At 41.1% G+C, this 13268-nt stretch overlaps 1 protein-coding gene across 1 annotated transcript in view; it reads right to left on the minus strand.

The window, feature by feature from the left end:
• Window positions 1-1318: 1318 nt before the first annotated feature.
• Window positions 1319-13268, minus strand: part of hivep1 (HIVEP zinc finger 1) — a 94310-nt gene continuing 82360 nt past the window's right edge. Inside the window, 3 exon segments of the mRNA XM_055157086.1 lie at window positions 1319-2845; window positions 6136-6659; window positions 11571-11672. Coding sequence (XP_055013061.1) covers window positions 1838-2845; window positions 6136-6659; window positions 11571-11672 — 1634 coding nt within the window. The 3' untranslated portion in view covers window positions 1319-1837.

A 13268-nucleotide genomic window follows, 5' to 3' on the forward strand; every position in this document is an offset into this window, starting at 1 on the left:
TCTTCAATAAGCTTTTTATCAGTGCAGGGCTTTTTTGGAAGGTCAATATACTCTGTGGCCTGTCCAACCATCAACACACACACACACACACTCACACACACACACACACACACAGCAATTTACTTCAATCCCATTTCGATTTAAAGAGCCACTAATTGGTGGTTTACTGATTTTAGACTGTAGTGATGTCAAACTCCCAAATGGGGGAAGCGGCCATGTTTCCCTATAGCTTCTATTGTACTTTATCTTGAAATATCTAAAAGGTAAATGCACAAATGTGGAATCAGATCATTTCTATTAGTGACTAGACTCAAGACCCTGCTACATTGCAACAAAAATATGCAATTAAACAATATTCATTTTAGCTGCCTCCCATTTGTTCTCATTCATATTGGTAGTTTTCAGATTCTACAATATGATGATGTCATACACCCACTTGAGGGGCAAAAGCCAGATATTACTATTAATAACATTGTATTTTGCCATGAACTATCTAAAAGGTAAATTCACAAACACTGAACCTAATAATTTCATTTACGTATTGGCTAAATCCAAGAACTCACTATCCATCCATCCATTTTCTTCCGCTTATCCGGGTCGGGTCACGGGGGGCAGCAGTCTAAGCAGGGACTCCAGCTCCTCTGGGGGGGACCCCGAGGCGTTCCAAGGCCAGCCTTGAGACATCGTCGCTCCAGCGTGTTCTGGGTCTTCCCCGGGGCCTCCTCCCGGTGGGACATGAAGACCTCCCGAGGGAGACGTCCAGGAGGCATCAGAACAGACGTCCGAACCTCAGCTGCTCCTCTCCACATGAAGGAGCAGCGGCTCTACTCCGAGCTCCTCCAGTGTGAATGAGCTCTTCACCCTATCTCTAAGGGAGCGTCAGTCACCCTGCAGAGGAAACTCAATTCAACTGCTTTTATCCGTGATCTTGTCCTTTCGGTCATTACTGACCTCACTGTATTGCAACATAGTTTTACATTTTAAATATATAAATTTTAGCTTAGCCCATCTGTATTTATTAATACTGGACTATAGAATGATGTGATATTATCGAAAATCCAGCAATTGTCCTATAGAATACTGTGATGTCTTATGAAACCTACCGATTGTTAATTGCTATGGCAACTGGCAACTCGTGAATAGAATTTTGATCTGTCCTGTCCAGTCATTACATGAATGTCAACATTTAAACAATACATTATATAAGCCAGGTCCTGTTCAACAACATATTTTTTTCTGACTTATTCCCATCAAACACGTGTCCTGTTAAAACTATATTAGTGTGTCGATGTGCTGAAAAACAGTCACTGGAGACAGATTCCGTGACATCACTTGTATTTTATTACCAAATATTTTACTGATACATTTAAGAATATTGATACAGCCATGTAGAGCTACCATCATAATGCACATGAACCTATGGACTGAAACACCACTCGGAGGAGCAGAATAAATATATAACATCACATCTGTACACACGCTGCTCCCGTCCAGAGAAATGTACAATTACTGATACAATCCATCCAATTTACGAAAAAAAAAAAAAAGATCAGAATTCTCAAATTACACAAGCCACTACGCAAAGAAAATATGTACAAGTTACTCCATAAAGGCACAATTGTCTATACAACATTTACAAAAAGAAAAGTCAAAACAAAAAGTGACAAAACGTAAAAATAATTGGTCGTAATAATAATAATTGATAAGATTGCACCGTTGTTACGAATGTCAGCATCTGTGCTTTTTGACAGCGATTTGCAAACACACAAACCCCTGAAGAAGTGTTTTTCAAAAGTCTTTAAAAGTGACAAAAGTTACAAAAATTTCACGTTCTCGTTCAGGTGGCGATGACCAACCGATCCTCATCATCGCTGGACGCTTCGTTGTAATCCTCCGTCGATTTCTGCCACGTTTTGGCGGGTTTCATGATCTGGCTTTCAGGAACTGGTGATAATTTTTGCTCTGTGAATGCGTTCACTTCCTGTTTATCTGCTGGTTTTGCGTCGCTGCAAACGTGTGCAGGGCTGGCGCTTAACATCGGAGGACTGTTGGCCACCATGGGAGCGGGCGATACTGGCATTTTCACCGGACTTTGCCCGCGTTCCGGTTGCGCTTCCGGGCTCCCTTGCCTCTCTGCTCCCGCTGGTAACGGACTCAGAGCCGGGATGGGACTCATGGACGGTATAATCGCCGGTAAAGCGATATTAACTATTTGCAACCCCGGTACTTGCGTGCTACTTTGAGACGTCGGGCTCGCCGCTAAAACTTGCAAACCCAGCGTGGCGTTTAGCGTCAGGCCTTGTTGTTGGAGCAGCTGCGTCGACGCTAGCCCCGTATTTGCGATTCCCATGATGTTCAGCGTCTCTAAGTTCAGCGGCTGTAGCGTTTGCGCCACAGGGAAGCAAGGAACTACGCCAGCTGGGTCTTGCACCAAAACGGGATTACTCTGGATGCCCTCCCCCGGCTGCGGAGACATATTCGGGGCCGGTAGAGGGCTCGTGTTACGGTGGATCACCCCGACGGCAGGTATGGTGAGCTGAACTTGCCCGGCTTGGATTGGCACAAACGTAGAGTAAGCGGCTAAACCGGCGGGGACCAGCTGGATGCCCCCTACTGGCAGCATGTTGTAGTTGGAGCGCGGGGGTTGCTGGGAGTGGAGGGGGAGGTGGCTGAAGAGGTGGGTCTCTCCGTTGAGGGGCAGAGCGGAGGGGCCGGCAGAGGGCGCAGGAGAGGGGTTTTGGGGGAAGAGGAGAGGAGTGTGACAGGGGAAGATGGACGTCTGGGTCCCGCGGTCGACGGGGAGGGACAGATCTGAAGAGGGGGCAGAAGAGGGCGCTGGAGAGTCCTGTGGAGAGAAAAGAAGAAGGAATTATTATTGTTTGTGTTTTTTTGTGTACTATCATTGCAAAAAAGCTTGGCCATTTTGGGAAAATATTGCAACCGTAATGGAAGAGGTATTTGGCTATAAAATACTACTAATAATACAATGATCCACAGGTTATGTATTTTGGTTTGTTGCATGAAAACAATATTTGACCTGAGGACTTGTTCAAAGCAGGAGTCTCCAACCTGGAGCTCGAGAGCTACCGGTAGCCAGTGTTGGGGAGTAACAGATTACATGTACCGCAAATACGTAATCAGAGTACAAATTATGAGTAACTGTATTCAGTTACAGTTACTGTTTCAATGAGTGGTAATTGGATTACAGTTACTTTGTTGAAATAAATGGATTACATGGCGATATTTTCCTGTTTTCACGTTTGGGGCTATATCCCCCCTTTTTTTTTTTCCTCAGTAATTCCACTCATTGCTGGACACTAAACCAGGTCTAAACCAGGACTAAACCAGGTCTAAACCAGGACTAAACCAGGTCTAAACCAGGACTAAACCAGGTCTAAACCAGGTCTAAACCAGGACTAAACCAGGACTAAACCAGGTCTAAACCAGGTCTAAACCAGGTCTAAACCAGGACTAAACCAGGTCTAAACCAGGACTAAACCCAGGTCTAAACCAGGTCTAAACCCAGGTCTAAACCCAGGTCTAAACCAGGTCTAAACCAGGCCTAAACCAGGAATAAACTAGGTCTAAACCAGGTCTAAACCAGGTCTAAACCCAAGTCTAAAACCAGGTCTAAAACCAGGTCAAAAGATAGGTCTAAACCAGGACTAAACCAGGACTAAACCAGGTCTAAACCCAGGCCTAAACCAGGTCTAAACCAGGAATAAACCAGGTCTAAACCAGGTGTAAAACCAGGTCTAAACCCAAGTCTAAAACCAGGTCTAAAACCAGGAATAAACCCAGGTCTAAAACCAGGACTAAACCAGGTCTAAACCAGGTCTAAACCCAAGTCAAAAACCAGGTCTAAAACCAGGTCTAAACCAGGTCTAAACCAGGACTAAACCCAAGTCTAAAACCAGGTCTAAAAGCAGGTCTAAAACCAGGTCTGAACCAGGTCTAAACCCAAGTCTAAAACCAGGTCTAAAACCTGGTCTAAACCAGGTCTAAACCAGGACTAAACCAGGACTAAACCAGGACTTAACCAGGAATAAACCAGGTCTAAACCAGGTCTAAAACAGGATTTAACAGGACTAAACCAGGTCTAAAACAGGATTTAACAGGACTAAACCAGGTCTAAAACAGGATTTAACAGGACTAAACCATGCTGCGCAGACCGTATCTCCTCCTCTTCATCAATAATATTTTTAAAGATTTGGCCTTTTCATTTTCTTTTAGCAGATAAAACATCTTATGTGAAGATTTCCTCATCTTTGCTTCTCTACAGCAAATCAAGTAATCCAAAGTATTCAGATTACTTTACTCACTTTAAGTAATTTAATGGATTATGTTACAAACTACATTTTGGGGTGTGTAATCTGTAATCTGTAGGGGATTACATTTTAAAAGTCACCTTCCCAACACTGCCTGTAGCTTTCCAACCCCTACCAAGTAGCTCGCCAAGGGATTTCTGAATTACTTATATAGTGCAGAATAAGTACAATTTGATTAATTGAATGCCTTTGTACACTAATAAATGTATAATGGTTAATCTATTATAAACATCTAACTTAAAGTGACCAGATTCTCACCCCTGGTTTGAGGTGGTTGGTAATAAAATTGTGAAACGAGCGTAATTAAGGAAAACTTTTCTGCACTCGACTCGTTCATTACTAGTGACATTTTCTTTGTGTTTTGGTCGTTTTTATGCAGCTTTTGTGTATTTTACCTAAACAAATGAGAATTTATGTCTCTCTTTACTGCTGGCAGATATTAAATTGGTGAAAAATAGGAACACCTGGGACATTTCTTCTATAAAACTGGGACAAATCACAGCTTTTGGATAAATCTGCTGGGAGAGGGGACACAAGGCTCAAAACTGGGACTGTCCCAGGTAAACAGGGACATCTGTATCATCTGTGTCATCTAACTGTATCTAAGGCTCGCGGTGGCGCTTTTATATACTAAATTTCTTGTAAAAGCTAAAACTAGTAGCTCTCTGGCATTTTTGTTTTGTAGCTCACAGGAGGAAAAATGTTGGAGACCCCTGGTTTAAAGTGATGTTCTTAGCTTGCAAGAAAGTATAAGAAGGAATTGGCTGAAGAGTGACCCTTTGAAATTGCAACAATGGACAGATATAATGGAGGAAATTTATGTGATGGAAAAAATAACTTATTATATGAGATTGAAAGCTGGTAAATTTGAGAAGTGATGGTCAAAATGGTCTATTTACAAGCTCACACCAATGGATAATGTATTTGATTTTTTACATTTTTGTAGAACTCTAAATTGTGTGTTCTTCTATGTACATTTGTTAAAACCTTCAAAAAGCACAAATAAAAAGTAAAAAATAAAAAGCTTGGCCAAAATTTAAGACATAAACACTTGAATCTATCAGGAAATGACTTAAAAGTGGTGAAATGATGTGTCCATGCAGCAAGATCATTTTACTTGATGAGTTCTCTTAAAATAAACGACCTCTAGACTAAAATGAAACATCTCAGAACTAGTAAGTGAATAATAAATCTGAAAACAAGATGAATAACATGATTTAAGTTTTAAAATCTTGGCCAGATCAGAGAAATTGGCAGTGATTTTATTGACAGGTTTAACCCAGAGCTACTGAAGAATGGGTCAAATGCTGAAGAAAATATTCTGTGTTAACTACAAATTAGAAAAAAAATCATTCTGATTATTTTTGACTGATCAATATGAAGAAAGAAGACAAAAAAAAAAAAAAAAAAAACATATCAGGAGACTAAGAAACCATTTTTCAAAATTCAGTATGACCGACCCCCACACTCCAACATTAGACCAATTTTAATCTTGGTATGACCAGTGTTTTAATACACATAATTGGAGAGATAAATTGGACAATATTTTGGATTCAATTCTATTAATTTTGAAAGCCATACAAATATGCAAAATTTGGAAAAACTTCAAATTTCAACAAGAATTGCCAAAATTATTGGACTGCGAAACGATGTCAAATTCTTTGGGACACCCTGTATTATGAGACCATCAGGAAACTTACAAAACATGCGTATATTTTTGACTTCTAAGATGTTTCTCTAACAAAGGCATAAAACAGAGTCTAATTTTTGGACAAAGTGGATAAATCAACATCATAATTTTCCGTACCTGTCCGTTCTTGGCCGCGTTGTTCCCAGGAGCCGTGGGACTGGGTGGCCCTTCGAAGTCTGGGAAGTCAATGGACATTTGTCTGCACGGGGACACTGGACTCATCATGTGGACCGACTCTGTATCTGACACCTCTGCCACTCCAGCAGGGGGCGCTACTGCTGCCGAGTGAGACTTGTGCACATCCAAGACCCCCAGTGCCACGCTTGCCCCTCCGCCGGCCGTCAGCTGCTTCGGACTCAACATGGGGACCGAATCTGTGTCGGAAACGCCCGACTCGGTGAGCTGCTGTTGTTGGCACAGCGGGAGCACGGAGCTGATGGACATTTGAGCGAGCAGGGCGCTTGGCGGGGCATCTGACTCTTTGCAGGGGAAGTGCTGAGGGCTGGCGGACACGGACGGGTTGGTGGAGAGTCCAGATTCGGCCTGACTGTCCTCCTCCTCTTCCTCGTTCTCGTCGTCTTCATCTGAATCGTCTGCGTCCGAGTCGGGGCGGTCGGCGCTGCTCACGTGGCTCCGGTCTCCTGAAGGAAAAACAGAAATAATGTAAGAATTCTGCAAAACTGAAACATCTGAGTAATCCAGTCCAACTTTATTTGTATCACACATTTTACCAACACAAAGTCTCAAATAATACTGAATAAATAGTGAATAAAATAGCAAGAATAGCAAATAAAATCAATTTTTAAAAAAACCACACAATTCTCACATGTTAAAAGTCAGTGAGTAAAAGTGTGTTAAATTTTCTGGGAGTGGCATATCCCCTGCACAATTCCTTAGAAATAGAAAGTTAACTTCGGAATATTTGGAGACAGAGCAGTTTTATACCAAGATTATAGCCAAAGGGATATTTCCATCGCCTGATTCATCAGCCGGTTTCACTTTGTGGAAACTGTCTGACCTCAAAGCATTAGGATTCATTCGCTCGACGGTAGGTACTTTTTTAAATTTAACCAGTCGCTGCTATTTGGTTGTGACATATGTAATGTGCCAAATCCTGTAGTAACGTTTTTCCCCTTGATAAAATTCACCAAACATTCTCTTTGTTCCAGCTTTAAATCCTCAATCCCGGGAATCGTTGACAACACAGAATGTCTGTCTTCATCTACGTCCATCTCGACGCTTTGTTTACTGTTGTGCTCTAACACAAAAGGGACCAAGACAGACGAGATGAGTTTGACGTCATGGCTTCACAGCTCACAGATGATTGGCCGGTGTGTGGTCTACAGCTTCCGGGGTTCATGCAAACCATCTACTGCAGGGGTGTCAAACTCATTTTGGTCCGGGGGCCATATCCAACCTACTTTGATCCCAAAGGGGCCGGATCAGAAAACTCATGTCATATAAACCCCCAAAATAACAATAAGTTCAAATATTTGTGCAGAGAAACGCAAATCTACAGAATTATACAGATTTATTTTTTTAAATTGATGAACTCTTTCTTTTACAAAATATGATAATATTATGAACAACCTGAAACTTTAAGAAAAATACAATTTCAACACAATGTTTGAACATGAACTTGTATGTAAACAGGAATAATTCTTAGAAAATCCTGCACTCGGCTAAACTTTTCTCATGTTGGACATTTTTCTGATGAGGGTGTCACGGTCAACAGTCAAAACCATCGTCCTTTAAGAGCGTTTGGAAAGAGACAAGTCTTCATTTGTGCTGCTCTGGTGGGAGGGGCCACGTACAGAGACGCTGGAGACGCTGCTATACTAAGCACCACAGAAAATTAACAATGTTTTAATGGAAAATATAACTAATATATTTTAGTAGAAAATCAGCCGTGGGCCAGATTAAAGGTCTTGGAGGGCCAGATCTGGCCCCTGGACCATATGTTTGACACCCCTGGTCTAGTGTATTCTGATTCCTGACCTAGAGGTCGCTGGAGAGAAATGAAGTTGAGCGGAGGCACTAGGTGGCACCAAAAAAACAACAACAGCATTTTATTTTTCTGCATTTTTTGGTTAAAAAGTTACATACTTGGGCTTTAATCTTATTATCATTGTTTGAGTAAAAATGTGTAATAATCTTTTGTCTGGCTGACTAATCAAAAAGTAATTTCAGACCATTACAAACCGTTACTCACAACCCTCCACCTCCTTCTCCCCTGATTCACCATGTTAACAGTGCACTGCAAACAAGCTTGGCCAAAATGTAAGATATAAACACTTAAATCAATCAGAAAATGAGTTAAAAGTAATGAAATGATCTGTCCATGCAGAAAGATCATTTTACTTGACAAGTTCTCTTAAAATAAACTTCTCCTAAACTCAGAAAAAACAAACAAAACTGGGACATCTCCATTTTTGTGGTGGCTGGTAATAATAAAATTGTGGAATGAGTGTGTAATGAAGGAAAAATGTCATCCAGAGACCATTCAAAACAAAACAAACATGTGCCAGTATAGTCACATTTTCTTTGTGTTTTGGTCGTTTTAAAGCAACTTTTCTGTATTTTACCTCAACAAATGTCAATGCATGCCTCTCTTTACTGTCAACAGGATCAGATTGGTCAAAAATAGAGATACCTGGGACATTTCTTGTATAAATCTGGGACAAATCACTGGTTTTGGGTAAATCTAGAATCAGAGAAGTCTCAGAACTAGTAAGTAGGTAATAAATCTGAAAACAAGATGAATAACCTGATAAAAGTTTTAAAATCTTGCCCAGAACAGAAACATTTGTGGTGTTTGCTTGTACATTTCGCCCATTTCCTCCGCCCGGGCTTTAAACAGGCGGTGTTGTCGTGTTCGTTGCTCTAATTGGACTTTCTAAATGCAGCGCTAATGCTAACTCTGCAGCGCTAACTCTGCGGCTAGCGTGGGCGGCTAGCAGCTCCGCGCCAAGGAAACTGCAGAGGCTAAATTTAGAAAAACTAAACAAAAAAAAACAGAAAAGAGGAGGGAGGTCAGTGCTGTCACGCTGGGAGGAAAACCTGGAGGAGGAATTCTGACAAACATGGAAAACGCTGGAGGATTAGTGGAAAATGATGTGAAAAATCGAACATGGAAATAAAGGAGAAACGAGTTACGGAGAGAGTTACATAAAAATCCCTCTGTCCGCCCACAGCAGCACAGACCTGCTGTTTGTTACAAGTTTAAACTGGACAAAATGTGTTCACCGATTCAGTCAGCAACTGTCACAAAACAGAATGATTTAATGCCACCGTATGGAACTTTTAAAGGGCTCATATTATGTTATTTTCTGACCTATGTTCTAATTAGGGCTGGGTATCGTTGAGAAGTTGCCGATACGATACATATCTTGATACACAGGAGACGATACGATACATATCTCGATACACAGGAGACGATACGATACATATCTCGATACACAGGAGACGATACCATACATATCTCGATACAGTGCATTATGGGTTTGATACGATACATTTCAAATCGATTCGATACAGTTCAATTAAAAAATAAAGGCTAAATCTGGTCTGTGATATTAAAAGTCTTTGTTAAACCACTTCTTGTGCAAAGTTCATATGAAACAAACATTTTAATCATCAAAACAGTGGAAATGTCAAATGTGTTGGTGCGATATCTAAACAAACAACAAAACTGTGGTGCTGTAAGTGAATAATTTAGTGAAATATACCAAAAAATACTCTTGTCGATATATCGATACAGAAGCCCACAATATCAATACTGTATCATCACATTAAGCGATAAGATATATCGATATTTCAGTATTTTTGTACACCCCTAGTTCTAATGTTGTTTCCTCATCACAAATGAACCTGGAGTTGTATTTTGTTTCATTCATACTTTTAAAACAAAAATCCTGCACATTTAGGCTGAAATTTTCTCTCAAACAGAAAACACTCGGTTCCACCTTGTGATGTCATGCAGTATAAGGCTGCAGAAAGTGCTCCACTGTGTTTTTAAACTCCACACACCTTCAGTAAAATCATGTTGGATAATTTCAGCCCTGGAATTGCCGATCTCTGTTGAACTAAAAGTAAAAGGAACTATTAACAGGGTTCCCACTCTTTTTCACGGACAAAATTTCAAAACAGTTTCCATGATTTTTCATGACCTAATGCAAGGCATGTCCAAATGCGGCCCTCAGACAAATTTTTCTTGGCCCTCAGACTTCCAGGTGAATTGGCCCAAATGACCTTGCATCAATTAAAAATATTTTTTACTGCAAGTTTTTTGAAAATCTACCTTGATAAAGCAAATATTTAATTTTTACTCTGTGGTTTTAAGGATCTTAGCATGAATAAAGACTGATGGTTTATTCTAACATAATAAACATGCACAGACTTCAATTATTCACTGTACTGAGCATCAGTCTACAGCCCTCGATCAGCCTCTGCTTCATCTGTGTTTAGAAATGTGGCCCTTGATGAAAAAAGTTTGGACACACCTGACCTAAAGTGAATTTTCCATGGCTTTACAGCACTTAAATATGTAGATTTGATCAGACTTTTAGGGCTTAATATGAAATGTTAACCTTTCCATTCACCTTATGGTTTGGGAATATAGTTTTGAACATTCAAAATCCTGTCAGTGCATTTATTGTCGTCTCTTTTAAACAATAGGTTCAGACATTCAGAAATAATAACAGCCTCATGAGAACTTAACAAAAAGCTGGAGTTGTGTGAAAGAGATACTAAAGTTCCATGACTTTTCCAGGATTTCCATGACTGTGGGAACACTGTGTTAACTTGAAACACATGACAAGGTGGAACACAGCATTTTGAGCTTTGGAGATAGACAATAATACTGTATTTTCTGGGTTATTAGGCGCACTGTCATTAAATGGTCTATTTTTGAACTTTTTTCACAAATAAACTGCACCGGACTTTAAATGAAACCCAACAGTGTGATGGGTGAGTGGTTTTGTTTGTTTGTTCGTTCACGGTGACTCTGGGCTTTGTTCAGTTGTGGCGTGTAGGGAGGGTGTGTCTGGGACCAACGGATTGTCGGCGTGTTCGCAGTGACTCAGTTGTTCAATTGTGTCTAGAAGTGGCACATTGCACTCGCTTTTTCGGTTCGTTCCTCCGTTCCGTTCCTCGTCGGCGTGGAGTGATGAGTGTGTCTGTGGGTGTGTTTCCCTGTGCGGTCGCTGTCTGCTCCGTGTGTGTTTGTGTGTTCTGTGGGTGGTGCGGCTTTGTAGTTTACTGAAGTCGTGCTGGGACACCTGAGTGGATTGGTGTATAGGGTGCTCTGGATTGTGGCGCACAGTCGTTTTTTGATGGGGTAAGAGGCTTAAGAGCGCGACTAATAACCCGGAAAATACGGTAATAATAAAGGAGTTACTCAAACATGTGTGAGTGAAACAAAACTCCAGGTCTGTTTTGAGGAGGTAACAACATTATAACAAGACTTAAAGCTCACAGGAGTTCATTTTACATAATATAGGAGCTTTAAGATCAATAGACGGAATAATAATAATAACAACTTGATTTCTCACCAGAGTCTTCTGCGTCCTGGTCGTCCAGCGGACCCTCGGGGACCCCCATCTCCAGACACCTCTTACTGTGGCCTTTGGACTTCATGTGCTTCGTCAAGTTCCCTAAAACAAATAAAATAAATCACATAAAGTTGAGTTTTGATCTTTTACTGAATTGTTCTGGACTTTTTCAACATCAGTTTAGGCTTGTTTGAACATGTTTATTCTCCTTTCAACAGAAAATCCCAATGGAATAAGACTTTTAGATGTTCTTTATTTTTTTTATTTGGATGGTGATTGCCATTGTAAGTTTAAAAAAAAAATCTCAGACCAGAAATATGCAAGCAGCAAGGATAGATACAAAAACTATATATAATAATAAATAAAAGCATTTAATTCAACATTACATAAAACATGTAATTAAGCAGGTTTGCATTGTAAGATTGTGAGGACTTTCTCTTGGTTGTTTTCCTCGAGTTGCTCCTCCCTGTGCCTCCTGCAGCAGTCGAGTGGAGGTTGGTGGAGGTTTGTGCTCTGTGTTTCTATGATTCACTGCAGGAGCCCACGCCTCACATCACATCAGCCCACGTCCAGATCAACCTCTCCTGCTCTTCTGCCTTTGCTCCTCTGCCTCTGCTAAACTCAAAATGCTCTGTTCCACCTGGTGATGTCACGAAGAGGTGGTTTTCAAGTGAATTGCTCCTTTTACGTTTAAGTCAGTAGAGATTGAAAATGACACGTCTGAAATCATCTAAATCATCCAAATGATTCTAGTGAAGGTGTACGCAGTTAACAACACAGTGCAGTACTTCCTTTATTACTACATGACATCACAAGAATCCGTGTATTATTCGATCATCGTTTTTCAATATAAAACCAAAAATAAGAAAACAAAAAAACAACAGTTTTCTTCATTATTTGTCTCCAAAACCAAAATGAAAAAACAGAAAATGATTTGTTTTTTCAGTTTTCGATTTTGTATTTAAATGAAAAATGGAAAAAATGGATAATGGCCGTTTACGTGACTTCTGTGACTGCGATGCCGGACTTTTACACCACATATGGACTGAACCAGGTCCAGGACCAGACCAGAACCAGACCAGGACTGAGACCGGGACCAGACCGAGACCGAGACCGAGACCGAAACCAGACCAGGACCAGAGCGGGACTGAGATTGAGACCAGACTGGGACCAGACCGGAGGCTCAGAGACCATGGCAGGGCTGAAGCCCGAAGCTGAGGCTCGGACCCGCGGAGGCTTGGAGTCAAAGCTCGGAGTCCACTCTGGTCCCGCTCTGGTCCCGGCCTGGTCCTGGTCTGATCTTGGTCTCAGTCCCGCTCTGGTCCTGGTCTGGTCCCGGTCTGGTCCCGGTCTGGTCCCGGTCTGGTCCCGGTCTGGTCCCGGTCTGGTCCCGGTCTAGTCCCGGACCTGGTTCAGTCCTGGTTCAGTCCTGGTTCAGTCCGTATGCGGTGCAAAAGTCCGGCATCGCAGTCAAAGAAGTCACGGAAACGGGAAACGGTCGTTATCGTTTTTTCCATTTTTCATTTAAACACAAAATCGAAAACTGAAAAAACAAATAATTTTCAGTTTTTTCATTTTGGTTTTGGAGACAAATAATGTAGATAATAGTTGTTTTTTTCATTTTTTTACTTTTGGTTTTATATTGAAAAATGCATGAACGAATGACACACGAATTCAGGAACGAACTCAGCCTAAATA

This window comes from Boleophthalmus pectinirostris, unplaced genomic scaffold (genome assembly GCF_026225935.1).
Source record: "Boleophthalmus pectinirostris isolate CB_2022bp ecotype Guang Dong unplaced genomic scaffold, ASM2622593v1 HiC_scaffold_21, whole genome shotgun sequence".
Lineage (NCBI taxonomy): Eukaryota > Metazoa > Chordata > Actinopteri > Gobiiformes > Gobiidae > Boleophthalmus > Boleophthalmus pectinirostris.